A 25,330-nucleotide genomic window follows, 5' to 3' on the forward strand; every position below is an offset into this window, starting at 1 on the left:
CCACGTAGCCCCTGGCAAAACCAGTTGCTGGCATCTCTCCCTGCTTCAACATTTGTTCAACATTTGTTTGTCATTCGGGGAGTGGCAGCCCTTTCTGACCAGGCATTTCTGGTGGGCATTTCTATCCCTAGAAATCATCGCTCATGAGTCAAAGCACCAAGCAACAATAAATGCCATTGCAACCGGTGAGTAGGAATGATATTTGGATGCTCCTGCCCTGCCCAATTCTGGCTCTGCCACCTCCTTCTATCGGGTTTCTTCTTCTTCTTCTTCTTCTTCTTCTTCTTCTTCTTCTTCTTCTTCTTCTTCTTCTTCTTCTTCTTCTTCTTCTTCTTCTTCTTCTTCTTCTTCTTCTTCTTCTTGTATTGGATTTCTAAAAGGTAAAGGGGCCCCTGACCATCAGGTCCAGTCGTGTCCAACTCTGGGGTTGCAGCGCTCATCTCGCTCTATAGGCCGAGGGAGCCGGCGTTTGTCCACAGACAGCTTCCGGGTCATGTGGCCAGCATGACAAAGCCGCTTCTGGCGAACCAGAGCAGCGCACGGAAACGCTGTTTACCTTCCTGCCGGAGCGGTCCCTATTTATCTACTTGCACTTTGATGTGCTTTCGAACTGCTAGGTGGGCAGGAGCTGGGACCGAGCAACGGGAGCTCACCCCGTTGCAGGGATTTGAACCGCTGACCTTCTGATCAGCAAGCCCTAGACTCTGTGGTTTAACCCACAGCACCACCTGGGTCCGCCTTTTTCTCCTCCAAGAAGCTCAAGGGGGCGTTTGTGGTAGTCCCCATCTCAATTAATCATGACAACGGCCCTGTGAAGTACAGTAGGTTGGGCTGAGAGTGAATGGCTGGCTCAAGATCTCTTGAGCAGAAGATTGGGGGGGGGGGCGATGACAAATGCCACAACAGTACGGATTGTTCTCAACATTGAGGGGACCTGGCTCTCCCCCAAAAAAAATTGTATTGGGGGGCCCAAAGGAACCTGGGCCCCTTTGAGTTGGTATCTATCCTTTGTATGCATGGTCTTCAGAGCAGGAAATTTCCTTATCCTCCTTTTCACAACTAGGTCCCAGGATGGATTACAGCAATGTAACCAAGTACTGTAGTTATAAATAAAAGGGAAAGTGTTTCCGTTATAAAACTGTGCATATTTCTTTAGTGTCTTGATGGAATTATTTTATTGTGCATCTTGATGATGAGTGTATGTGCATATCTATATCTAGATAGATATATCGTGGCTTAACACTTGCAAACTGTTTAGAAGCCACCTTGGCAACCAAGATGTGTGTAAATCAGCAAATAATGCTAATCATATATTTTTTTAAAAGAAAAGAAAAAAGGAAGCAGTGAAAGTGTCTCTTCGTGGCTGTTCTCTGTGTTTTCTTTTCCCTCCTCACTTAGTCCTGGATCTTGTGAGAGTGGAAAATAAACCTTCCAACCTCAAAATGGTGGTATCCGACCTGGCGGAGGCCTTGGGGCAGGAGGAGCAGCCTTCAGGAAACCTCTTGGGAAGATGCGTCAGCCGACTCAGACTGATCTGGAAGAGATAGAAGCCTCTCCTCTGGAGAGGGGTGGGGGGAAAGGTAAAAGTTGGGTGGGGAATGAATCACTTGGGGTGGGGGCTGTTCTCTCTTCCTCCCCCCCCCCAACAAATTTGGACTAACTGTTAGTGGCAGCCATCTTTTTTAAAAAATAAAAACCAAAAAAATATTTTTTTATTGGCTTTTAAACAAATGCAATAACAATAACCATTAAACATCCGGCAAGTGTTAGTTCTGTCCATAGATTTAAGGCATAAGCTCACACCGTCTGTGTTCAAGCCTTTTACTTAAAAGTAACCTCCCTGCGGGCTGAGCAGCTGTTATAATAAGGTCTTCTTGTTCCTTTATTTCCTTGATTTTGATCCTGCCCTTCTTCCCAAAGGAACCCAGGAGGGCAAACGAAACAATTTAACAAATTAATATTTTAAATTTAACAAATTAATATTTTAAAAAACAGCCTGGCAGACAGCAAGTGATGAATTCCTGAATGAGCTATGGAGGAGCGTCTAGCCTGGCATCTGCTCGTGTTGGTTTTCACAGCCTCTCCTTCCGCAGACCGGGGGGGGGGGGGAGCTTTGTAGACTCTAGTGTAGTGGTGCTCCCCTTCTCCCATGCCTTCAGCTTGGGTTTGGCTGGTTTTGCAGACAGCCCCTCTCGAGGGCTGAACCCCATTAGGACCCTCCACCATACAGTTTTGACCACCACCTTTCAACCCAAGCATCCCCTCCCCTCCAATCCCGGCTTCCCAGCAATCGACTCAAATCGCAGGGCAGCTCAAGGTCTGGAGGGGAAGGGACCAAATGTCCCATGGAGTGGTCCACATACAGTGTCCTATTTCTCCTGTAAATTCAGGTACCTGTGTCTTCTGCTCGCCTGCCCCACCAGACCTTGTTCAGCCATGACTTGTCTCCATCTCAACCCAAGCTACCTTCCATGCCAGGCCTGCTCCGCCAGAAACCAGCTCCATCTCTATCCAGTAGCCGCTGCCGCCACAGGTTTGTTGCTGTTGGTTTGCCAGGACGGACTCCCTGTTTCCACTACCTGGGCTTTGACCAGGCCAGCTGTTCCTCATTGCCGGCCTTGGCGCTTGGGTTTGAATCATGCTTCTGAGCCTGTCTACGGCATCCAGATCCACTCCCAGCCCAAATTGCTACTGGATGTTTTAATCTCCTCTGCCTTCCTTGGGTTCCTCTCCCCAACACCACCTCATAAAACTCCCTGATTTTGCTCTACTTACAGAACAGGCGCCTCTTCAGCTAGCCCAGGCGAGAAATCGGCCATTGTTCTCTCTAAGAACTTTGCTAAGTTCCCCCTAATAATCCATTTGTGCTTTTCGTCCTCTGTGGCGTCTCAATTCCAGTGAAACTTCTGGGATATGCTTATCGTGAAGACAAAGCTTTCCATCCTCAAATCCCTCCATTATTTTATGTACTGTATTTATGTGTGTATTGCAGAATTGATGCCCTGCCTTTCAGTACCCAGGCATGTTCAAGGTGGCCTACAAAATAAATGATGTGAAATTAAGCTGAAGTGTAGTCTCTGGTTTTATGTGTTGGCGCATCCCAGCATTTGACCTTTGTTGCTCCGTCTTCACCACCCAGTGGTCTCCTGCAACCTCAGAAGACTCTGCCCCCCTTCTTTTTCCACAAGGCCTTTGGCACAACCCCTTGTAGCAAAGCTCAAAGATGTGTAGCTGAAATGGTTATGCCTTCTTCCCATTTACAAGGGATGGTGGAGGAATTCACTTTGGATTTTAACATGAACCACATATTCACCCTCCACAGAATTGTGTGATGCAATTCTCTAACCAAATATTTTGGAGGGAAGAATGTATATTATGGGAAAGTGCCCCCCCAAAATGCATCTATTAGTGAACATCACATATAAAATGTGTCACACTGGGAGAAAATGCTTGGAAAAATGTGTATATTAGGCAATATTGCATTAGAAATATTAGGGGAAACTCACACCAAGATGTGGACTGGAGGTTTTTAAGCAGAGGTTGGGGGGCTATTTGTCATGGATAAATTAGTTAAGATTCCTGCATTGCAGCGGGTTGGACTAGATAACTATCGGGGTCTCTTCCTGCTCTACGATTCTATGAAGTTGCTGGTGAATTTTCATGAGGACTTTCCCCCCTTTTCAAATAAAATCACAAACTGGCCTGGAAAGGTGGAGTTAAGAATCTAAGACTGGAAAGAATGAGGAACCAAAATGTGCCGCTCTGTCCATCCCTATCCTTGCCCCCAGGTTCTCCTTGTGCGAAGGGCCTTGATCCTTCCCACCGTTACAACTGGGATAATAACTGCAGACAGAAGTAACGAGGCGTTAAAGGCATTTTATTCAGCAAAGTTGATCATTTCAGCCTTAACGGATTTGGAAGCAGTTACAGGTAGGTAGCTGTGTTGGTCTTCCACAGTTGAAACAAAGTAAAAAAAAATTCCTTCCAGTAGCACCTTAGAGACCAACTACGTTTGCCATTGGTGTATGAGCTTTCGTGTGCATGCACACGTCTTCAGATACACTGAAACAGAAGTCACCAGACCCTTATATATATAGTGAGAGGGTGGGGAGGGGTACTATTACTCAGAAGGGTGGTGGGAATGGGTGATCGGCTGATAGGTGTGGTAAACCTGTGGTTCCTGTAAGGCCAATTGCAGTCTTTGACAGTCGTCAAACGTAGTTGGTCTCTAAGGTGCTACTGGAAGAATTTTTTTATTTTGTTTCAGATTTGGAAGCAGTTCCCCCATTCATCTCCTACATAAAACAGAGGAGCAAAAAGGAGTCCGATGGGCGAATCACTGCTGTTGATCTGCGGCAAAACAAGGTCTGCAGGAGGAGGAGGAGGAGGAGATCTCAATCTGGAAGGTAAAGAAAGTAGCAGCATTATCTGCTTCCAAAGAAACATCAGCATCACTGCTTTGTGACAGATAACATGGTGGTGTTGACTAGCTGGAGAAAGGCAATCGATTCTATTTCTGGTTCTCAGACTTTTTAGGGAAATCTTTGTCTATTCCGCTGTGTGTTGCTGAGACCCCGGTACAGTTTTGGCAAGGTCTACAGTGCAGGTTAAAGAACCTTTTAATGAGGGTGAAAGAGGAGAGCTCAAAATATGGTCTGAAGCTCAACATCAAAAAAACCAAGATCATGGCCACTGGTCCCATCACCTCCTGGCAAATAGAAGGGGAAGAAACGGAGGCAGTGAGAGATTTTACTTTCTTGGGCTCCTTGATCACTGCAGATGGTGAAGCAGTCACGAAATTAAAAGACGCCTGCTTCTTGGGAGAAAAGCAATGACAAACCTAGACAGCATCTTAAAAAGCAGAGACATCACCTTGCCGACAAAGGTCCGTATAGTTAAAGCTATGGTTTTCCCAGTAGTGGTGTATGGAAGTGAGAGCTGGACCATAAAGAAGGCTGATCGCCGAAGAATTGATGCTTTTGAATTATGGTGCTGGAGGAGACTCTTGAGAGTCCCATGGACTGCAAGAAGATCAAACTTATCCATTCTTAAGGAAATCAGCCCTGAGTGCTCACTGGAAGGACAAATTGTGAAGCTGAGGCTCCAATACTCTGGCCACCTCATGAGAAGAGAAGAATCCTTGGGAAAGACCCTGATGTTGGGAAAGATTGAGGGCACTAGGAGAAGGGGACGGCAGAGGACGAGATGGTTGGACAGTGTTCTCGAAGCTACGAACATGAGTTTGACCAAACTGCGGGAGGCAGTGCAAGACAGGAGTGCCTGGCGTGCTATGGTCCACGAGGTCACGAAGAGTCGGACACGACTAAATGACTAAACAACAACAACAACAGTGCCTCCATGAACCCTGGAACGCTCTCCTGGGGCTGCCCTTTGCAGAAGAAGACCAGAAAGCTGTATTTCAAGGAAGGTTGCCTCCCCTCACCCCTCTTTTCACCAAAGAACCCCAGATAAAGTTTCTACGGAACGGAATATAGACCGAGGTGATTATATGAGAATTAACAACCCTGAGTTGGCAAGCGCTGAGTCCTGTATTATGCCAATGGAGTCTCCTTGCTTAGGGGCTCCTGCGCTCTTTCGCAGCTCCTTCCCGTTCATTTCAATGGGGCTTGTTATCCTTATGCCCAGCTTGCGAGCAACCCCAGGGCACTTGTCCAACCCGACAGAGCTTGGTCTCGACTAGCAGAGCAAATCTTAGGTTCTTTGTAAGATAACAAAGTCATTTTGGGAATTGATATACAAGAAAATGATTAAAATAACATTTGTCAAAAAACCAGAAGCCTTTCTATTAGGAATGACAGGTGCCGACATCCCAAAAGACCAGAAAATACTGTTTTATGTACACGACAACAGCGGCAAGGATGCTACTAGCCCAAGGATGGAAGGAACCAACAGTCCCGACCAAGGAAGAATGGAAAGCTAAAGTGCTGGGCTGTGCTGAAATGGCAAAACTGACTGGGAGACTCAGGAATCAAGAAGATAACAACTTTAAAAAAGAATGGGGGAAATTCATAACTTATTTAGGAGACCATTGTAAACAAATAAAAACGTTAGCTTTACAATAACTTGTAAAGAAACGAAAGACATGGATAATTTAGAGAGCTGAAGACTGTGGAGAACGTAATGATGTGTAGTCTTAGGGAAAAAAATATTTTAACGGACCCGCTCAGGGGACGGGGGGAAGTCACGAGATTCAGAGAACCTCATATATGGATATGTTTAAAGTTTTTTTTCTTTTCATTATTTTAAATTTGTTCTTGTAAAAAATCAATAAAAATATTTCAAATAAAAGGTTCTTAAGAAGCCTAGATGAAAAGGTGCTTCGCCCTTAAATAAGTTGGATTGCACTGCTTCTTCATAAAAGCTTTTTCTCACTGAGTGCAAATATTCTGTGCACTTGGAAGCAAGGAAAATGCCACACATGAAGCACAGGCTACATTCAAAAATGTGCATGCACACCTAATCCCCTGTATTCCTGCCCACCCACCCCCTTCTTACCTCTGTCTTCCTCTGATTTGCTGTCCACCTCCTCTTCCGATGAAGTCGCTGTGTTCCAAAAAAGAGAGGATCAAACACTGGTTTATGCCAACGCCATACAATATATCCACCTGATCTGTATGTTGGTGACAGCAGAGGTTTCACCAACAGGAATAAGGAAGCTCTGGAAGCTCAGCTGCTGCCCAGGCCCCACCTATTGGAAAACGTCAAGTGTATTCAGTAGGGCAGGGCTAGCCAGCATAATGGTGCCCTCCAGTCCATCCGGAGGCCGCTTTGTTGACTAGCCTGGCACTGGGGCCTTTAACTCATGTAGAGAACCATGTCTGGTTTGGAGGGAGGAAATGAAGGATCAACTTGTCCTTCAGCCATAAAAAATCTCCAGCTGTCAGGGAATGGTCTGGATCTGAAGATTGGGGAATGCAGTCGCAGGCAGATCAGCTTCTCTCAGAAGAGGAGGGGGGATATTTGCTCTCCCTCCCCCCCCCCCCGGCCGCCTCCAGCATTTTCAGAAGCAGAGAGAGAGGCAGGCACAGACTTAGAAGCTGAACAGATTAGGGAGGAGTTACCCAGCTACGAGATAATGACAAGGCAGCCAGAAGGGAGGGGGCAGCTGGGAGACACATCAGTTGAAAGTATGGGGGAACCCCCCCCCTCCACACGGACTCAGAGGTCCAAATGTATCAGAGATCAAAAGAGGCAGAGAGGGGGAGGAGCTTCCTGTTGGGAGTGCTCCTTGTGGCAGAATGAGGACTCAGAGTAGACAACTGATCTCCTTGCAGAGGGTTGTCTGTGCTTGCAACATGATGCTGTAATAAAAGGACTATAAATCTATCAACTGCTCGTTAATTCTTATCTGTGAGCTACTGAAGGGAGAGGGGAACTTCCACGCTTGACACTGGCTGACCTTGGGCAGCTCAGAGTCGCTCAGCCTCCTTGGGCAGTTGTGAGGACAATCCGAAACAAAATGATGCTGTGCATTGACATGCTTTGTTGATATCCTTTATTTTTATGTCATAGTTTATGCTTGTTCTTTGTACTGGTGCAGGAAAACTTAAAAACTATCCATGAGAGAGAGAGGGACCCCCCCCCCAAAATGCACACATCTAAACATGTGTGCAATCCATTTTGCATCCTGTGGATATGGCAGAATGAATGAACCCTGTCTGCTATTGATCCCAAGTACTCTGTCCCTGCCTTGCAAAGATTGAGTGCTCACCCCGGATTGGAGGCCTGTATCCGTCACAGCCGATCTTTGGCCTTTTCTGGCTGTACTTATCACAGAACTGGAGGTTTCCGGTCCGGTTACAGCACCAGTCATATAATTTCAACTCTTCGTCTGCAAACAGGAATTGCGAGAAAGAAAGGACAGGAAAAGAAATCATCAGAGTCTGATTTGGAACTATTTCAGACCAAGAGCCTGACTTGGACAGAAGGTGGGAGATTCATAAGGTTATCAATAAGCACTAGTCACGATGGCCGTTTTCTACCTCACGGTCAGAGGCTCTATGCCGCACATTATCCTTTGCTGGAAATGGCAAGAGGGCAGAGTGCCCTTGCGCTCAATTCCTGCTTGCTGGTCTCCCACAAAAATCTGGCTGGCCACTATGAGAACAGGATTGCTGGACTAGATGGACCATTGGCCAGATCCAGTAGGGCTTCTCTTGCGTTCTTTCATTGTCTACTAGAGTTAGGGATACAAACACTTGCGTTCTACTGTGGGATAACCAGCTTCATGTAACCAACTTGTTAGTGCATGAAGAGGTTAATACTATAGAGTAAGCTGTCCTGCCAGGCTTAGCTAAGTCCACTCTCTCTCACCTTGGAAGGAACTAGATAACCAAGCCTTTGTTTCCCTTCCAGTCTCCCTGATGAACTCAGCTCTCACAAGCCATTCTTGTGTTCCTATGCCCATAATTTAGGAACTTTTACCACTTTCCGGCTAGGTCAGGTTTTACTGCCTGTGCAACTTTTCTGATTGATGTATGGAAAAGCACATGAACCTGACCTTTGAAGAGTTTGTAAGTAAAACATTTTTTAAACTTACAAAACGTGTGGTCTTTTCCTATGCTGGGGGAAGAGGGAAGTTTTGGAACTCACAAGGGCATAGTTTAAAGGTCTAACAACCTATAGTTCCACACTGTGATTTTAAATCTCTGCTGGGGTTCTCTCACCATAGAGTACTTGCCCTAAACCTGGATCTTGTCACCCAGAGAATTCTCCATATATATATAATTTCCCCTGCCTCCTGCACCAACACCTACAACCTCTTGTTAACTTGATAACTTGTGGGTATCTTCAGGCAGATAACCGTTGCACAGCCTCCAAAGTACAGCTTACCACTGTTGGGGAAGCTTCTCCTTGAACCCTTCCAGACTCTTTCCTGGCGACCTTCCACAAGCTGGTTTTTGCTGTTATAAAGACACCGGACCCCAGCACCGTACTTGTTTGGGGCAGAGGAATACAGCATGGTTAAGCGAGAGTCCAGCAAACCTGCAAAGGTTAAAGATGTTAGTTCTGCGTTGCAGATCTTCAAGAGGGGACGGGTGTGCGGGAAAAGGCACCGTTGTTCTTAAACCCTTGCAATTTTCCCAGCTGAAAAGACCCCTCTTGTACACCTCTATCCTTACATCACGGATAACTGTATCACAGAAAGAAGAAGATAGTTTGTCAAGTCCACACTTTGGCTAGCTTCTATCTGACCACTGCTGGAGGCAGTATGCCTCTGAATGCCAGTTTCTAAGGTAGAGTGCTCTTGCCTGTGGATTCCCCATAGGCATGTGCTTGCCCACTGTGAAAACAAGATAGTGGGGCGAGATGAGCCTTTGGCTTCCAGCAGGGTCTTCTTGTGTTCCTTATGAGTCCATGCAATGCAGACCACAATCTGGCCTTGGCCCAGTATTCCTGAAGGAGCATTTCCACCCCCGTCATTCAGCTTGGACACTGAGGTCCAGCGGCAAGGGCCTTCTGGTGAGAAGTGAGGTTACAGGGAACCAGGCAGAGGGCCTTCTCGGTAGTGGATCCCGCCCTATGGAAGGCCCTCCCATCAGATGTCAAGGAGATAAACAGCTATCTGACCTTTAGAAGACATCTGAAGGCAGCCCTGTTTAGGGAAGTTTTTAATGTTTGGTTCTATTTTTAATATTATGTTGGGAGCCGCCCAGAGTGGCTGGGGAAACCCAGCCAGATGGGCCAGGTTTAAATAAATAAATAAATAAATAAATATCTACAAGCCAGGAGGACCCATGTAGGGGCACCAGAAATTACGACACTGCAGAGGGAAATGGATTAGCATGCAAAGCTGCCTTATACTAAGCCAGAACACTGGTCCATCTCACTCAGCATTGTCTTGCTGAGGTTTCTTGCATTTCGTAGGGGTGGAAGCTTACAATACGCTGCATGAAAACGTGCTTTGCCATGGAGCTATGGGGTCGACATCATTTGAGCATAGCTGCCAAGTCTCCCGTTTTCCCCGGGAAATCCCCGTTTTTCCAGCTGTTCTTAGCTGAAAAAACGGATTTTTTTGTTTTCCCCCGGTTTATTCTGGTGCGGCGGCCATTTTGGAACTGGGCGGAGCATGCTCAGAAGCGACTTTTGATGCTGCTCTGCACAGTTCCAAAATGGCTGCAGTGCGACTTCTGGCGCGGCGGCCATTTTGCAACTGGGCAAAGCAGCATCAAAAGTCACTTCTGAGCATGCTCCGCCCAGTTCCAAAATGGCGGCAGCGCTACTTCCGGTCTGCTATTTCCGGCCCGGCCCCTTATTTCTCTGACAGCAACTTGGCAGGTATGCATTTGAGCCACACAGCAACTGAACTGGAGAGCTGCTTTCAATGCATTCAGTGGTCCGAGATTGGCTTCAATGCAAGCACTGTGTCCGAGTGCTGGCACACAGTGCTGGCCACGCACCTTGTTTGCTGAGGGAGAAGCGATCATCCGACAGCCCCTGTTGCAGAGAGCAAGGGCAGGCAGGCAGGTCCTTGTTCCAGGCAGATGGCTGCCTCTCATGGCTAAGCCAGTTGAGGCACCGCTGCCTGTAGTTCATCTGGATGCGGCTGTTCAGATAGTACACCCGGAGACCACGCACACCTGGAAGGAGGGTGCAAGAAAACAGGAGGAAAATCAAGGACGTGAAGCTTAATTTACTTGCATCCCCACCTACCACCGGTTGGAGGGGTCTTTCCTGTTATCTCTGCTATAAAACAATGCATGTTGCTAACACCATTACGCTGGGCAATTCCCCAACTCTTTGAGCTGCATTCAACTATGTCGCACAAGGGCTTCTGCTAATGGGGCTTTTCACCCCTCTTCTTCTTCTCCCACACCAGGCACCCCCAAACTTCAGCCCTCCAGATGTTTTGGACTACAATTCCCATCTTCCCCGACCACTGGTCCTGTTAGCTAGGGATCATGGGAGTTGTAGGCCAAAACATCTGGAGGGCCGCAATTTGGGGATGCCTGTCCCACACCCATGCCTCCCTCAATCAGCTTGGGAGGGGGTGTCAGGAGATCTCCTGGAACAGATCTCCTGTTTGTCAAATACTACTACTGCTCAGAGTAAATCCATTGAAAATGACAGATGTGACTTGGGCCCATTAATTTTAATGGATGTACTCTGGGTATAACTCGGTTGACTACAACCCTACGCCTCTCAGACTTTTGGTCTTCAGCTGGTGAGTTGGGATACACAGCGGGATGACACAGCCTGACCTAATGCCAACACTGTACACATGTACATAAGAATAAATAAATACATGGCATTAAGAAGTGTGTCCCCAAATTCATGGTTGGGCTAAAGACGGGTCCCTGGTCTTATAATGGCTGAAGACAACTGTCTTAGCTCATCACTGTTTGGCAGAGCCAAGTATTTGCATGGGGTTGGACTAGATTACTCTTGGGCTCCCTTCCAACTCCTCCATTATATAATTTTATGATTCCAGTTTATCACAAGGAGACACTTTACCTATAGCGATATTAAATGCACTGGCCAGCTCACCTGGTGGTGATACAGGAACTGGAACCGCAGGGACGCGGCCTGACTTTGCTGAGTTCCTATTGGCAGTCGCTGCTTTCCTGTCCTTGGAATTCTGGGCTCTCGAATTGGGCTTCTTCTCTGTCTTGCCAGTGGCTTCTGAGGATTTAGTAGCTCCTGCGGCGGCAAGGTGGACCTCTGGTTCCCCTTTGCTATTGGCAGATGCGGCTTTGCTTACGCCGACAGATGGCTTTTTCTGCGTGGAGGAAGGAGACAGGGATGAGATGCTGGAACTGATTGAAGACACCGACTTTGTGGGCTTGGAAACCGGAGAGTTGCTGCTGGATGTTGCAAGGGCAGAGCTGGGTGGTTTCCCCGCAGAGGAAGGTGCTTTGCTGTTGTCAGAGGTGTCTTTGCTCACACCGACAGCCGGCTTACTCTCGGCGGAGGAAGGAGGCAGGGATGAGATGCCGGAACCAGCAGGAGATGCTGGCTTTTTGGGTGGCTTAGCACTTCCTGTGACTTCAGACTTTGAGGACAGAGGAGACATCCCTCCTTTGGTCTCAGGTCCTGATTCTGCCCCAGAAGGCAGTTTCGGGGTATTCGCTTGACTCAGTTGTGTGCTAGACAGGGTGGATGTGGTGGCTGGACCCTTGTCAGCTGCCGAAACTGAGCTGTCCGCATCGCCTCTCCCTTCGGACGCTGTGGAAGAGCTCAAAAGCCCATTGGGCGAGGGTCTGGATTCTTGGGTCTCTGAATCAGAGGGGAAAGAGTCTGTTTTTCCTGCTTCTAAGCCAGCTGGTGCCTCTTCTACCTTCTGAGACGATGAGCCACCAGCAATGATATTTCCTGTGCCTTTGACATATGGGTTGGCGGGCCCAGGGGGCAGTGTGATATTGGGGGGTGATAAGGCAGAAGGAGATTCCTCTCTATTCAAGGACCCTGGGCCATTCCCCAAATCTCCTCTTAGAATCTCTGTGCTGACTTCTGCCGCTGGAGAGGAAGAATCTGGCCTACCCAGGGCATCACTGTTGGAAGGAGCAGGCTGTCCACTTACAGACTTTTCTGAACTTCCTGTGTTATCAAGACCTGCCATGTTGTCACTCACATCTCCACTCCCTGGAGGTGGTTGAGAAGACTCTGTAATGCCAGAGAGTTGGTTTACCCCCGCATTGGTGGCCAAGCTCTCATCAGAATATGCAGAAACAGAAGGCAAGGTTCCTCCTGAAGCTTTGTCAATCACAGAAGAGGGTTGAGGGAAAGATTCTGCACCTGTGATTGGCCCAGATTTCTCTTCCAGCTGCTCTGCTACGTTTTCTGGGCCCAGGACTGTCTCTGTGGAAGAGGTGTATCCCTTGGTGCCTGTTGATCCCAAACTGGCAGTTTCCACCTCTTCAGTGGGAAGGGACGGTTCTCCATCACCAAGTCCTCCAGAAACATCTTCACTTGTCAATGTTCCCGGGGATTGTGATTCTGTGGACAATGCATTAAATGATGCTTCCTTCCCACTCGTGCCCTCCTCAGAAGCTCCTGCTGTAGCTGCATTGTCCGCAGATGGTTGAGATCCTGCATTTGTTGCTGTCCCCAAGCTGGGTGATTCTACCTCTTCAGTTGACAAAGAGTCCGATGGTGACTCTGCAGTCAATAGAGCCGATGATGGTTCCTTCCCCTTGGACACTATTGTTGCTGCATCATCTAGTGATGGTTGGGATGCCTTGCTTGCTGCTGACTCTGAGCCGGCTGCTTCCACCCCTTCAGTGGCCAGGGAGGAATCTCCACCACCAAGTCCTTCAGAAACCCCATTGCTTGCAGATGTTCCAGAAGATTGTGAGGCTGTGGGCAATGCATGTAAAGATGGCTCTTTCCCACTCACAGGAGAAACGTCTTCTGATTTTCCTCCCTCCTCAGAAGCTACACCCTCTGCTGCGCCATCTGGTGATGACTGAGATCCCGTGTTCGTTGCTGACTCCAAAATAGGTGTTTCCACATCATCGGGGAGGAGAGGGGATTCCCCAAGCCCTCCAGAAACATCTTCACTTGTAGATGTTCCAGAGGATTGTGAATCTGGTGACAACGGGGCCAAAGAGGAATTATTTCCACTTATTATTGATTCTACTACCTCCTCAGAGGCTACAGCCCCTGTTTCCACACCTTCAGGGTGGGTGGAAGATTCTCCACTGCTAAGCCCTCCAGAAACTTCTTCGCTTGTTCCAGAGGATTGTAATTCTGTTGATGTTGGGGCCAAAGAGGATTCTTCTCCCTCCTCAGAAACTACAGCCCCTGCTGTTGCTCCACTATCTACGGATGGTTGAGGTCCTGGGTCAGTTGCTGGCCCCAAGCTGGGCATTTCCACCCCTTCAGTCAACAGAGAGTCTGACTGTGGCTCTGCAGCCGATGGAACCGACGAGGGTTTCTTCCCATTGGACACTCCTGCATTAACTAGTGGTGGTTGAGATCCTTTCCCTGCTGCCTTCTCAAAGCTAGCAGGATCCACCCACTCAGTGGAGAGGGAAGGTCTTCCTTCAACAAGGCCTTCAGAAACCTCTTCATCTGCAGATGTTTTCGGTGATTCTCCAACCAATGAACCCAAAGGCATTTCTTGCTCACTCGCACCAGAAGAGTTTCCCCCTTGTTCGATGCCTTCAGAAGCTCCAGGCCCTGCGGCATCTTGAGATGGTTGAGATCCTGCATTGGCTTCTGATTCAGAGATGGCATTTTCCACGCCTTGGGTGGAGACAGTGGCTGATTGTAACTCTGTGGCCAATGGAGACAAGGATGGTTCCTTTCCATTTTCAGCAGAGGTGTCTTCTGATTCTTCTCCCTCCTCATAAGTGGCAGGTCCTGCTCTCACTGCATCACCTGGAGACAGAGTAGACTCCTCGCTATTGACTGGTGGCGATCCATCCATTTGCAGCTCTTCAAGGGAAGAAGAGGAAACTGGTGGCTTTGAAGCTGACGGAGCCAAGTCTGTTTCCTTGCTGCTGACACTGGAAGAGCCTTCAGGTGGTTCTGCTCCCTCATTTGTTGCTGTTGTAGCATCTTCTGTAGCATCTTCTGGAGACTCCTCACTACCTGCCAAGTCTGAGCCAGTACCTCCTATCTCATCATTGGAGGGGGAGGCCGGTGGTGACCCTGTGTCTATTGGAACCAAATCCTTTCCTTGCACACTAAAAGTATCTTCCAATCCCTGGGCCTCCTCAGAAGCTGCGGAGCCTGGTTTTAATGCAACATCTGGAGACAGCTGATCGGAGACTGGAGAGCTAGTGGACCCACTAGGCTCAGCTCCTGATGGCTCAAAAGCAACGGAAGGGGGAGATTTTTCACTTGGGGTGACTAAGGGAGATTCTTCTCCTGAGGCTGTGTTTCCTACTAATGTCTCGCCATCCTCTACAGGTGGCTGACTTGGGGTTTCTCCATCAGCTCCTGGTGGTCCTGCAGGCAGCTCTGATCTTTCAGTGGGGCCAATTTCTGCATCTGAAAATGGGAGATCCGTTCCAGCTTGGCTCCCGTTGTTGGTTGTCCCACCTACTTCATTTTCAACCAATCCAGGGCTGCCCTCACCATCCCTGCTACCTTCTAAAATATCAGTGCCTTGCGGGGAAGGACCAAGGTTGTCAGAAGCTGGGCTTGGGGAGGCTTCTCCTTCTTCGTCTTCCGCACTGAAGGACCCAGAAGGAGATGCAGAAGAGGGTTTTTTTCCTGATGACTCTTGAGCTTCCGTTGATTTTCCAGCACTCTCAGGAAGGAGTGTAAGATCTCCAGATTCTGCATCTGTCACCTCTGCAGAGCTTGGTGGACTATTCTCTGCTGCACTTCCTGGGCCTAGCTGTGGCTCTGGGGGCAGTGTGTTGACTTCATCCAGAAAACTGCTGCTATCTGAAGGGGATCCCTCGTCAACTGCTGTCTCTGAGGTGGCACCTACTGTCTCTTCTCTGGAGGGTAAGGCTGATGCCTTGTCTAGGTCTTCAGAAACATTTCCATCCTCAGCAGCCTCTGTTTCTGCAGGAGCCAGTTCAGGCTCCGCGGTGGACACCGGGGAAAGAGATGCTTCCTCCCCGTTCACAGCAGCAGAATGCCCTAGTTCCTCTGGCCCCGTGGTGACCTCTGAGCCTGCCCCCGTGTCATTGCCTGGGGGTAGGTGGGAGGAAGATGGAGAGCCAGGTGGTCCATTTGATGGAGCTTCCATTGCATCTGTAGCGGAGGGACCAGAAGGAGATGTGGAAGGAAAGGTGGATTGTCCTCCCGATGGATCTGTTACCACCATGTCCTCTGCAGGTGACAGACCTGAAGATTCTTCAATGTCCAAGGTCTCTCCCACAGGTGGAATAAGCTCCATGCTGGAGAGTGGGGAGTCTGTCTCGCTCTGGCCTTCGCTGCTCGTTTCTGCGACTGCATCAGTTGTGGCTGATCCTGATGCAACATCTGGTCCTGTAGCTGCCGCACTGCCTTCAGGAGAAGAACCAACCTTTCCAGGTGCTTCGCTGGGGGAGGTCTCTCCCTCCTCCCTCTGAGAAGACATAGGGGAGGGTGTTTCTTCAGATGACCCCTGAGCTTCGGATGGTGTTTCATCCTCCAGGAGAGAAGGAGGGGTTGTTTTGGTGTCGGGCAAAGTCCCTGGCACCTTCTCTGCTACCCCAGCTGAATTTATTGTGGTCCTATCTGAAGAGGGCTCGCTCTGGCTTGAGACTGTGGGCTGCTCATTTTCTGCCACCTCTGAACTATCTGTTTCCACACCAGGATTCAAAGGGGAGGCTGCCCCACTGGCAAGGTCTGCAGAAACTTCTTCTCCAGCAGGGACATCTGTTCCTGAAAAAGCTGGTCCAAGGTCTGGAGACACTGAAGCAAAAGATGCTTCCTTGTTGTTGTCTGGGCTTCTAGAAAATGCCTCTGCCTCTTCATTAGTTGTAGAAGATGCCTGGGTCTCACCATCCTCAGGTAACTGTGAAGCAGAACCCGATCCCAATGGGAGTCCAACAGGAGAAGACACCGTGGCATCAGAATCAGAATCTGAAGGCCCAGAGGGAGCATCACTGGGAGATAAAATGCCGGGTGGACTATCTACCGTTGACTCATCTACTGGAAGGGAACCGGACGATTCTTCACTCAGGAGGTCTTCTGATTCTCCAGTGGGCACATCGGCTGTGTTTTGAAGGCCAACTTCTGGGCCAGCAGAAGAGGGAATTGCCGTTGCCTCAGTGTCGCTTTCGGGCTCTCCTGCAGACAGAGAGCTATCTGCATCGCCCCTTCCTTCTCCAGGAACTGATTCTACATCCAGAGGAGCTTCATCAGCAGCAGGCAGTTGAGTGGAAGCTGCAGCCAGCTCACCGGCTCCCGAGGACTCTGCAGTTATGTCGCTGGACGGCAACGAACCGGATGGGGGCAATTCTTGGGGTGGCGTCACAGCATCTCCCTCTGGAGGTGGTGGAGGAGAGCTTCCACCAGAAAGAGCAGCTCCTGCTTCTTCTACAAGCAGCTCTTCTGTGTGGCTGGAAGGGTCTGCTCCTGGGCCTGAGGACGGGGCTGCAGCTTCACTGCCAGCATCTGGAGTCTCCTCATCTGGTTCTGGGACGACACCTGGTGTTTCCTCCCATGAAGCTACGGTGGGGTTGAGCTGGAAACCCACATTGCTTCCCCCAGTGTCCGTGTCCATTGCCTCCTCGTCTCCAGCAGCTGGTGGTGGAAAACTCATTTTGCCAGAAGCATCGCCATTTGCACCTTCCTTGGAGGAAGATGCCCGTATCCCTTCACTGCTGGTCGCGCTGGGAAGAGATGTGTCCATTGTACTGGGGTACCGCTCCGTTAGAAGCTCTGTTCCTTCAGGCTGCTCCTCGGGAGAGGCAGAAGAAAGCAAGATGGCTGCTGTGGCTGTTTCTTCAGGCCTCCCTGCGGGAGATCCAGCTGCCTCTTCCTCCTTCGACACCACTACAGCTGTTTTAGTTGTCGCTTCTTCCAAAGAAGAGTTCGTCCTGGCCGGGAAGACAGCCTTTTCTTCGACATGGACTTCTGTCGTTTCCTTGGCGTTCCCTCCTGGGGGTGTGATTCCTGGTTTCTTGGAAACATCAGTGGAAGAAGCCACTTTTGCTGCAGGAGTGGAGGCCGGCTGAGAACCTGGCGTTTCTTCCTCCGTGGGACTGGAAGAGTTCGCTGAGCTAATAGAACCCGGGTTTCCTTCTGGTTTCCCAAGGAGAGGGCTAGGAGTATAGAATTCTGTGCCTCGGGTTTCCTCCATGAAGGCAGGCGCCTCCTCTGTGGTCAGAACCACGGTGGGCTCGAAATAGTCACTGTCTGTGCCCCAGGAAAGCCCATCACTGGTGGTGCTGTAGTCACCCAAGTCTGCTTCTTCCCATTCCGTGGGAATTGGGACGGCAGCTGTTCTCCCAGGCGCTGCAAAGAGTTGAGAAAAGTAAGGTTGAAAGTTACATGTTTGCATCAGCAAAGGACTTGTCTATCAGCAAAGGACTTGCCTCGGTCCAGTATACCTGAAGGAGCGTCTCCACCCCCATCGTTCTGCCCGGACACTGAGGTCCAGCGCCGAGGGCCTTCTCGGTTGCAGGGAACCAGGCAGAGGGCCTTCTCGGTAGTGGCACCCGCCCTGTGGAACGCCCTCCCACCAGATGTCAAAAAGAAAAACAACTACCAGACTTTTAGAGGACATCTGAAGGCAGCCCTGTTTAGGGAAGCTTTTAATCTTTAAGAAATTAGTGTATTTTAATATTTCTGTTGGAAGCCGCCCAGAGTGGCTGGGGAAACCCAGCCAGATGGGCGGGGTATAAATAATAAATTGTTGTTGTTGTTGTTGTTGTTGTTGTTTATTATTATTATTATTATTATTATTATTATTATTATTATATCATCCAAGATTGCTTTGTAAAACAGTCAGTGGTTCCAGACCCTCCAAGTGTCCCTATTTTCCACCTGAAAGCAGCCCTGTATATGGATTTTTTTTAAAAAAAAGTTTATTATGTGTGTGTTTTGATATTTTTTTTAACTTTTCAATTATAATCCAATGATAGCATAATTATAACAATGCCAATTTTCAATACAATTACTAATGTCAATCATTCCAATACCAAATTATATAATTTAGATCAGGTGGTCCCCCGCGTCCTAGAATTGATGATTTGATGATTTTCTTTATTTCTGCATTCCAAAAATCTTATTGATTTCAATAGCATTCCAGTCATAATTATAAGCCCTTATACAACAGCTGCAATATTTATAACTTTGATTTGTGTTGACACATTAAATGATTTGTAAGACTACAAGTGAGGATCTCATACTGTATATTGTTCTTCCTGTGGGTGACATTTATTCTGTCCATGATATTTATTCCTGTCCTTGTAAAATGTTATGTCTAACTTTTCCCGTTGGCTACTGTTTCAAGTGTAGGGACGCAGGTGGCGCTGTGGGTTAAACCACAGAGCTTAGGGCTTGCCGATCAGGTCAGCGGTTCGAATCCCCATGACGGGGTGAGCTCCCGTTGCTCAGTCCCAGCTCCTGCCCACCTAGCAGTTCGAAAGCATGTCAAAGTGCAAGTAGATAAATAGGTACCGCTCCGGCGGGAAGGTAAACGGTGTTTCCGTGTGCTGCTCTAATTCGCCAGAAGCGGCTTAGTCATGCTGGCCACATGACCCAGAAGCTGTACGCTGGCTCCCTCCTTTTATGACTGAGTCACAGGTTTTTGGATAGGATTCCCAAGGAGACAAAACTGTTTTTTTCCCCAAGGACACACAGATCTCCCTGCGCATTGGCCAAAATTCAAGCAAGCTGTGAATTATTTATTTATTTATTTATTCGCTCTTCCTCTGAAGATCTCAGGGTGGTTCACAATTTAAAAATACAGGCTAAAAAGAAGAGTCAGATTTCTTTTGATTTTTAGCTGGAATACTGGTTTGGGGCAAAGATATGCCATTGAGCCTTATACAGTACTGGGATCAATCTATGTAAGAATGGAAATAAACAACCGATACAATATATCGTTTATTAGTATTTTTGCAATGCTTAAGCCACGTATCTGCAAGCAAAGCTTTAAAACTTTCTTTTTTTGTTATGCTAATTTATTTCTACACAGAAGGTCAGATCTTCGGTGGGTTGTGCAAAGTGCTTTTATGAATAGTTTTTGCTATAGGTTAGGTGGCACAAGGGATGTATTTATGGCCGTGGCTTGAAAATGTTTGGGGACTGCTGGCTTATACCGAATCAGACCCATGGACCAACCAGCTCAGTAGTGCATACCGAGTGTATGATTCGGACCTTGCAGGGGGTTGGACTAGATGACCCTCGGGGTCCCTTCCAACTCTACAATTCTATGAAATCACAAATTATGAAAACTAAAACAGCGGGGGGGGGAGGCAAACACACAAACACCCACAATTAGTACCTGAAGCAACACCAGCACCAGACTCACAATCTTGTTCCGAAAGGAAAGTTTCCAATTGCCGGCAAAACACAGATACAGAGGAAGATTGCTTCCTATTCTTATTCTTATTACCTCAACATGGTGGGACGTGGTATAACCTTACTTCATTTTATCTTTGCAATAATCTTAGTCAGCTTCCCTTCTGACAGCATATCATTCATTGCAAGAGCTGCTTCCCTGAACAAAGTTGGCAATACGCATTCATTTTAAGTTAAAACATTAATCTTCAATTAGACTCTTCTGAACCCCCAGAATACGGATGGATGAGACCTGCCCATCTCAGCTTCCCATTTTTCCAGTCTTGAATTCCGTTCTCCAGATTTCCACAGCAGTTTGCGATTTATTTTTTAAAACCTCATGAAAACTCATCAGTGCAGTTTCCCGACAGATAAGTTTATATGCATTTCTATGTACGCTTTCCTCTGATATATGTACTTTTGTGCACATCACGTGGTTGGAGGATGGCATTGCGGAAATCGGAGAAGTGTGCATTTCGCAAGATACTGTAATTGTGTTTCACTTCGCGTATTGGTTCAAGAAGTGACGTTTAGGTGCTTTCTTGTTAAAATGCCATCAGAATTAAGCTTCTTCTTCCAGCCCTCCCTCAGGCAGCAGTCCCTCCAAGACCTTGCCTGACTTTCTCCCCAGCCCAAGTCCATTTTCTTCACCTATTTCTATATCAAATTCGCTAAGTAACTCATAAGGAGCTCTGGGGGAAGGAGGAGGAGAAGTGGGTGTTGTGCTGTCGCTCTTAGGAATCTTCTGTTTACTACACACTCACTGGGTTGAACAACTTCCACCCAAACCAGTGCTTTTCCACAGTGATGCATAACGCTGAAGCTGTCAAGAGGAACATGGACTTGGCACACACATTGCCAAAAGAATACAAATTTAGCAGGAATTAATGAAAATAATTCTGAGGTCGTAGTACAATCCCCAAACCGCAGCTACGTGTTTTTAATGAAAGGTGGATCCAGACTGTCACTGCTTTGTGGCATGGATTCAAGCGCAAAGCAAATATGACTTCTTTTTTTAACAGACTGTTTGCTGGTAGGAAAGTGACAGTGAATGCACTGAAAAGTGTGGGATGGAGAAACGCAAGCAAATCAGGACGAATGCTCAGTGCATTCCTCTTATAGGTAAAGGTAAAGGGACCCCTGACCATTCGGTCCAGTCATGACTGACTCTGGGGTTCCGGTGCTCACCTCGCGTTATTGGCCAAGGGAGCCGGCGTACAGCTTCCAGGTCATGTGGCCAGCATGACTAAGCCACTTCTGGCAAACCAAAGCAGCACACGGAAACGCCGTTTACCTTCCCGCTGTAGTGGTACCTATTCATCTACTTGCACTTTGACGTGCTTTCGAACTGCTAGGTTGGCAGGAGCTGGGACCGAGCAACGGGAGCTCACCCCGTCGCAGGAATTCGAACCGCCGACCTTCTGATCAGCAAGCCCTAGGCTCTGTGGTTTAACCCACAGCGCCACCTGTGTCCTGTATAATCACCCCATAAACAAATCAGAACGAATGTGCAGTAAAGATTGAACATAGTCTATCCCAGGGGTCAGCAAACCTTTTCAGCAGGGGGCCGGTCTGCTGTTCCGCAGATCTTGTGGGGGGCCGGACTATATTTTGAAGGGGGGAAATGAACAAACTCCTATGCCCCACAAATAACCCAGAGATGCATTTTAAATAAAAGCAGACATTCTACTCATGGAAAAACACGCTGATTCCCAGACCGTCCGCGGGCTGGATTGGGCTGGATCCGGCCCCTGGGCCTTAGTTTGCTTACCCATGGTCTATCCCCTGCATAGGCTTTGTGCGAGAAAATCCAGTGGATGCCAAATAAACAGGAGCCCAAAGAAAGGGCGGAAAGGCAGCACCAAGACTGCGGAAACTGTGGCCTGTTATTGCTGGTGTGCGGATGCAAGCAGAAAGTTCTCCTCTTTGCCCAGAGGAAAATCTTTCACTTTGCATCACCAGCTTAATATCTTAGGCTGGCTGAGCTTGCCTCCACCTCTTGATCCTAACTGGAGCAGATTCACAGAGAGCAGCCCAAAGAAAAAAAGAATAAACTTACCGCACAGCAGCCATGCCCAGAAACCTGCGAGGGCCCACAGCATCCCTCTCTGTCTCCCCATTTGCCCAGCAAATTGAATTTGTTAAAGGGGGCACAGTCCTTTGGCAGGACTTGTGTGGACTGCCTCTCAGGAGATTCCAGTCATTTATAGGATATACATGCGTGGGTTGGAAACCCTTGACCACTCCCATTCTCTCCCCTCCCCTTTTGCAGGAAGGCTGGAAGGGGCTGAATTTAATAAGCCACCCTCCTCCTCCTCCTCTTCAACCCCCCCACCTGCAAGACCTTCACTTCCCAGTCATATGCAATGCATACCAACCAAACGACACTGTGCCACAAACAAAGAGCTGGAAAGAACCAGGTGCGCCTTGCTAAAGGTGCCTGCAAGAGACAGAATATGGGATGTGAAGTCAGGTGGCTGAAACACAATTGCTCTTAACAACAAGCCCCTGGGAAATGGGGGAGCACCTCATAGAATCGTAGAGTTGGAAGAGACCACAAGGGCCATCCAGTCCAACCCCCTGCCGAGTAGGAAACACCATCAAAGCATTCTTGACATATGCCTGTCAAGCCTCTGCTTAAAGACCTCCAAAGAAGGAGACTCCACCACACTCCTTGGTAGCAAATTCCACTGCCGAACAGCTCTTACTGTCAGGAAGTTCTTTCTAATGTTTAGGTGGAATCTTCTTTCTTGTAGTTTGAATCCATTGCTCCGTGTCCGCTTCTCTGGAGCAGCAGAAAACAACTTTTCTCCCTCCTCTATACGACATCCTTTTATATATTTGAACATGGCTATCATATCACCCCAATTACCTCTGTAATTTGGCGAAATGCCTGAGTAATTCCCAAATAGTGTCTTCAGCTAGCATCTTTCTTTCTTTTTTCAGAAAAACTCAACATTATTTTATTATTTTCTCACGTGGAATGAACATGATTTAAACTACAATAAACAACAACAGCAGCACACCTAGTCCGTTTCTTGGGGAAACGCGTAACAGCAGCTTAAAGTTAGAGCCACATCAAAGACCCACATTGAGTACGTTTCTGCAGAAGTTTCTGTGGATCTGGGGAGTCTGTCTCGATTGATGGTCGTGTCTCATACGGGAGATGAATGGATGGCAGGTGTTGTAGAAGGATTGAGGCCTGGCAGGTCAGTTTCCTGGCCAGAGCAATGGGCCACATCTGAGGACACCGTGAGTCTATTGACGAGCCTGTGGCAGAGCGGGCATATTGGGAGTTGGCACGGCACATTTCCTTTTCTCCGCATGGATTTCTAAGTGCCTCAGCATGCGTGGGTTAATGCCTGCTGATATAACATCAATCTGCCTCTCAAGAAATACTTGGAAACCTCATGGAGAAAAAAAGCCATCATGAAGTTGGCGCAAATATAATCCTTTCAGGAATGCATGTTCACAGGCAGCAATGCTTCGAAATGCCCGTTGCTGCAGACCACGGGAGGGAAAGAGTTCTTGCGCTCGGATTGGCCACTGTGAGAGCAGGATGCTGGACTAGGTGGGCCACTGGCCTGATCCTGCAAGATTGTGCCAGAGAAGTCAGTCTGTTCTTATGCAGCTGCCCGGTATGGGGATCGAACCTGCAACCTTGGCGTTATCAGCAGCGCCACACTCTAACCAACTGAGCTATCCAGGAAGGATATAGTCTCGATGCAGCAATAATCTCACCTGATGTAAAGGTGGAGAAGAAAAAAGCTTGCCGTAGTTGCAACCCAGCCCGATGGGCAACATAGAAATAATAAATTATTATATTACTATAAGGGATGGCTTTTGTAATTCCAGGATGTCCCGGTTGAAACGGGGCGGTTGAGGGGGATGAGATGGGCTTTTGGTTTGATCCAGCAGCCGGGGTCTTCTTTTGCCCCACTTGTGGGGGCCTTCCCAGAGACGTGGGGTTGGCCATGGTGTGAAATGGGATGTTGGATCAGGAACACCCTTTGGCCCTGATCCAGCAGGGGCTCTTCCTGCGTTCTTAGGGAACCCGTGAGCAGGGGCAGACTTTGGTAACATGGAGCCCCGAGCGAGGACCAAATTGGGTCCTCCCCCTAAATATTCCCCAGTTTACTCAGATGGACAATGCCCCTGTGGTTCTGGACAAATAGAAACAATAGAGCATGTGCTTCTCCAGTGCCTATATTATAGAGACATCCATATTCACCTCATCTCCCCACTACTCCATCAGCACCCAGGGAGCACAGGACAATTCTATACCTCCTTGCTGCTTTGAGATACCAACCCTGCTACAACGTACAATGTTGCCAGGTTCTGCACAGCAACGTTCAAAACTCGTTGGCTGGTGACCTGCGCCACAAACTAGATTTAATGAACACTCATATTGGAGTGCTTTGTCAATTGATAGCTATAGCCTTTTATATACTGTACTAACCTTGAATGCTCTTCCACATCCGTTTGATGCTCCTCACCCTTCTTTTAGCTTCTTTTCGCTTCTTTTAGATTCTTACAGTCTTTTATATGTACCTTCTGTTTTAATAATTTTAGCTTTCCAAAACGTTTCACAGATTTTAAATGATTGTACCCCAACCTACTTATGCTGGTCTATGACCGTAATAAAGATTTAATGGCTTGCTTATTCCCACAATAACTCATTTTTTTATTTCTTTATTATTTTGCGCCCCCTGAGTCCTGCCCTAAATCCTTCACAGCCACAAGATGCTTCCAAGGAATCCAGTAATTACAGGCTTCCTCTTCTTCTTCTTCTTCTTCTTCTTCTTCTTCTTCTTCTTCTTCTTCTTCTTCTTCTTCTTCTTCTTCTTCTTCTTCTTCTTCGGCGATCCCTCATAGCTGAGTAAGATTGTCTTCCATAAACACGGTTTTAACAATGAGTGACTGTGGAGGCCAATTCTGGATCCACACATCCTTCCACAGTGGGGACATTGGTTTCCGGACAGGAGTTGATCATGGTGTGGATTTGACAAGTGTGCCTTCCTCCTCTTAGCACGTTTCTCCCTTGCGTCCTGAGTTTGAGTATCTTCAAAGCACTAAAATCACCTATCAGACTATGGGGTATATGACGCATATGTGTACCCCATTATCATGGAAAGGTCACCTGCAGAAGCTTCCCATACATCTCACACTGTATCACAAAGGCGTGCAGTTTTCCCTCCCTTCCTCCTCACCGTACCCTAACTCGGGATGCTTCAAGTACTTTGGTCTTGTAAAATGTAAAAAGGTAAAGGTAAGGGACCCCTGACAGTTAAGTCCAGTCGTGAATGACTCTGGGGTTGCGTGCTCATCTCACTTTACTGGCCGAGGGAGCCGGCGTTTGTCCACAGACAGGTTTTCCGGGTCACGTGCCCAGCATGATTGACTAAGCCAC

The 25,330-nt window shown here is 48.0% G+C and overlaps 1 protein-coding gene across 1 annotated transcript; it reads right to left on the bottom strand.

Moving 5' to 3' along the window:
* Positions 1-4,230: 4,230 nt before the first annotated feature.
* On the bottom strand, positions 4,231-22,076 carry MUC4 (mucin 4, cell surface associated). Its single transcript, XM_060274213.1, has 7 exons — positions 21,980-22,076; positions 11,509-17,868; positions 10,422-10,601; positions 8,854-9,006; positions 7,733-7,852; positions 6,517-6,564; positions 4,231-4,399 (listed from the first exon to the last, which is right to left on the bottom strand). The coding sequence occupies exons 1-7, from the start codon at positions 22,038-22,040 to the stop codon at positions 4,395-4,397; spliced, it is 6,927 nt and encodes a 2,308-aa protein (XP_060130196.1). The 5' UTR covers positions 22,041-22,076; the 3' UTR covers positions 4,231-4,394.
* Between the last annotated feature and the right edge of the window lie 3,254 nt (positions 22,077-25,330).

Source organism: Zootoca vivipara, chromosome 5 (genome assembly GCF_963506605.1).
Source record: "Zootoca vivipara chromosome 5, rZooViv1.1, whole genome shotgun sequence".
Classification (NCBI taxonomy): domain Eukaryota; kingdom Metazoa; phylum Chordata; class Lepidosauria; order Squamata; family Lacertidae; genus Zootoca; species Zootoca vivipara.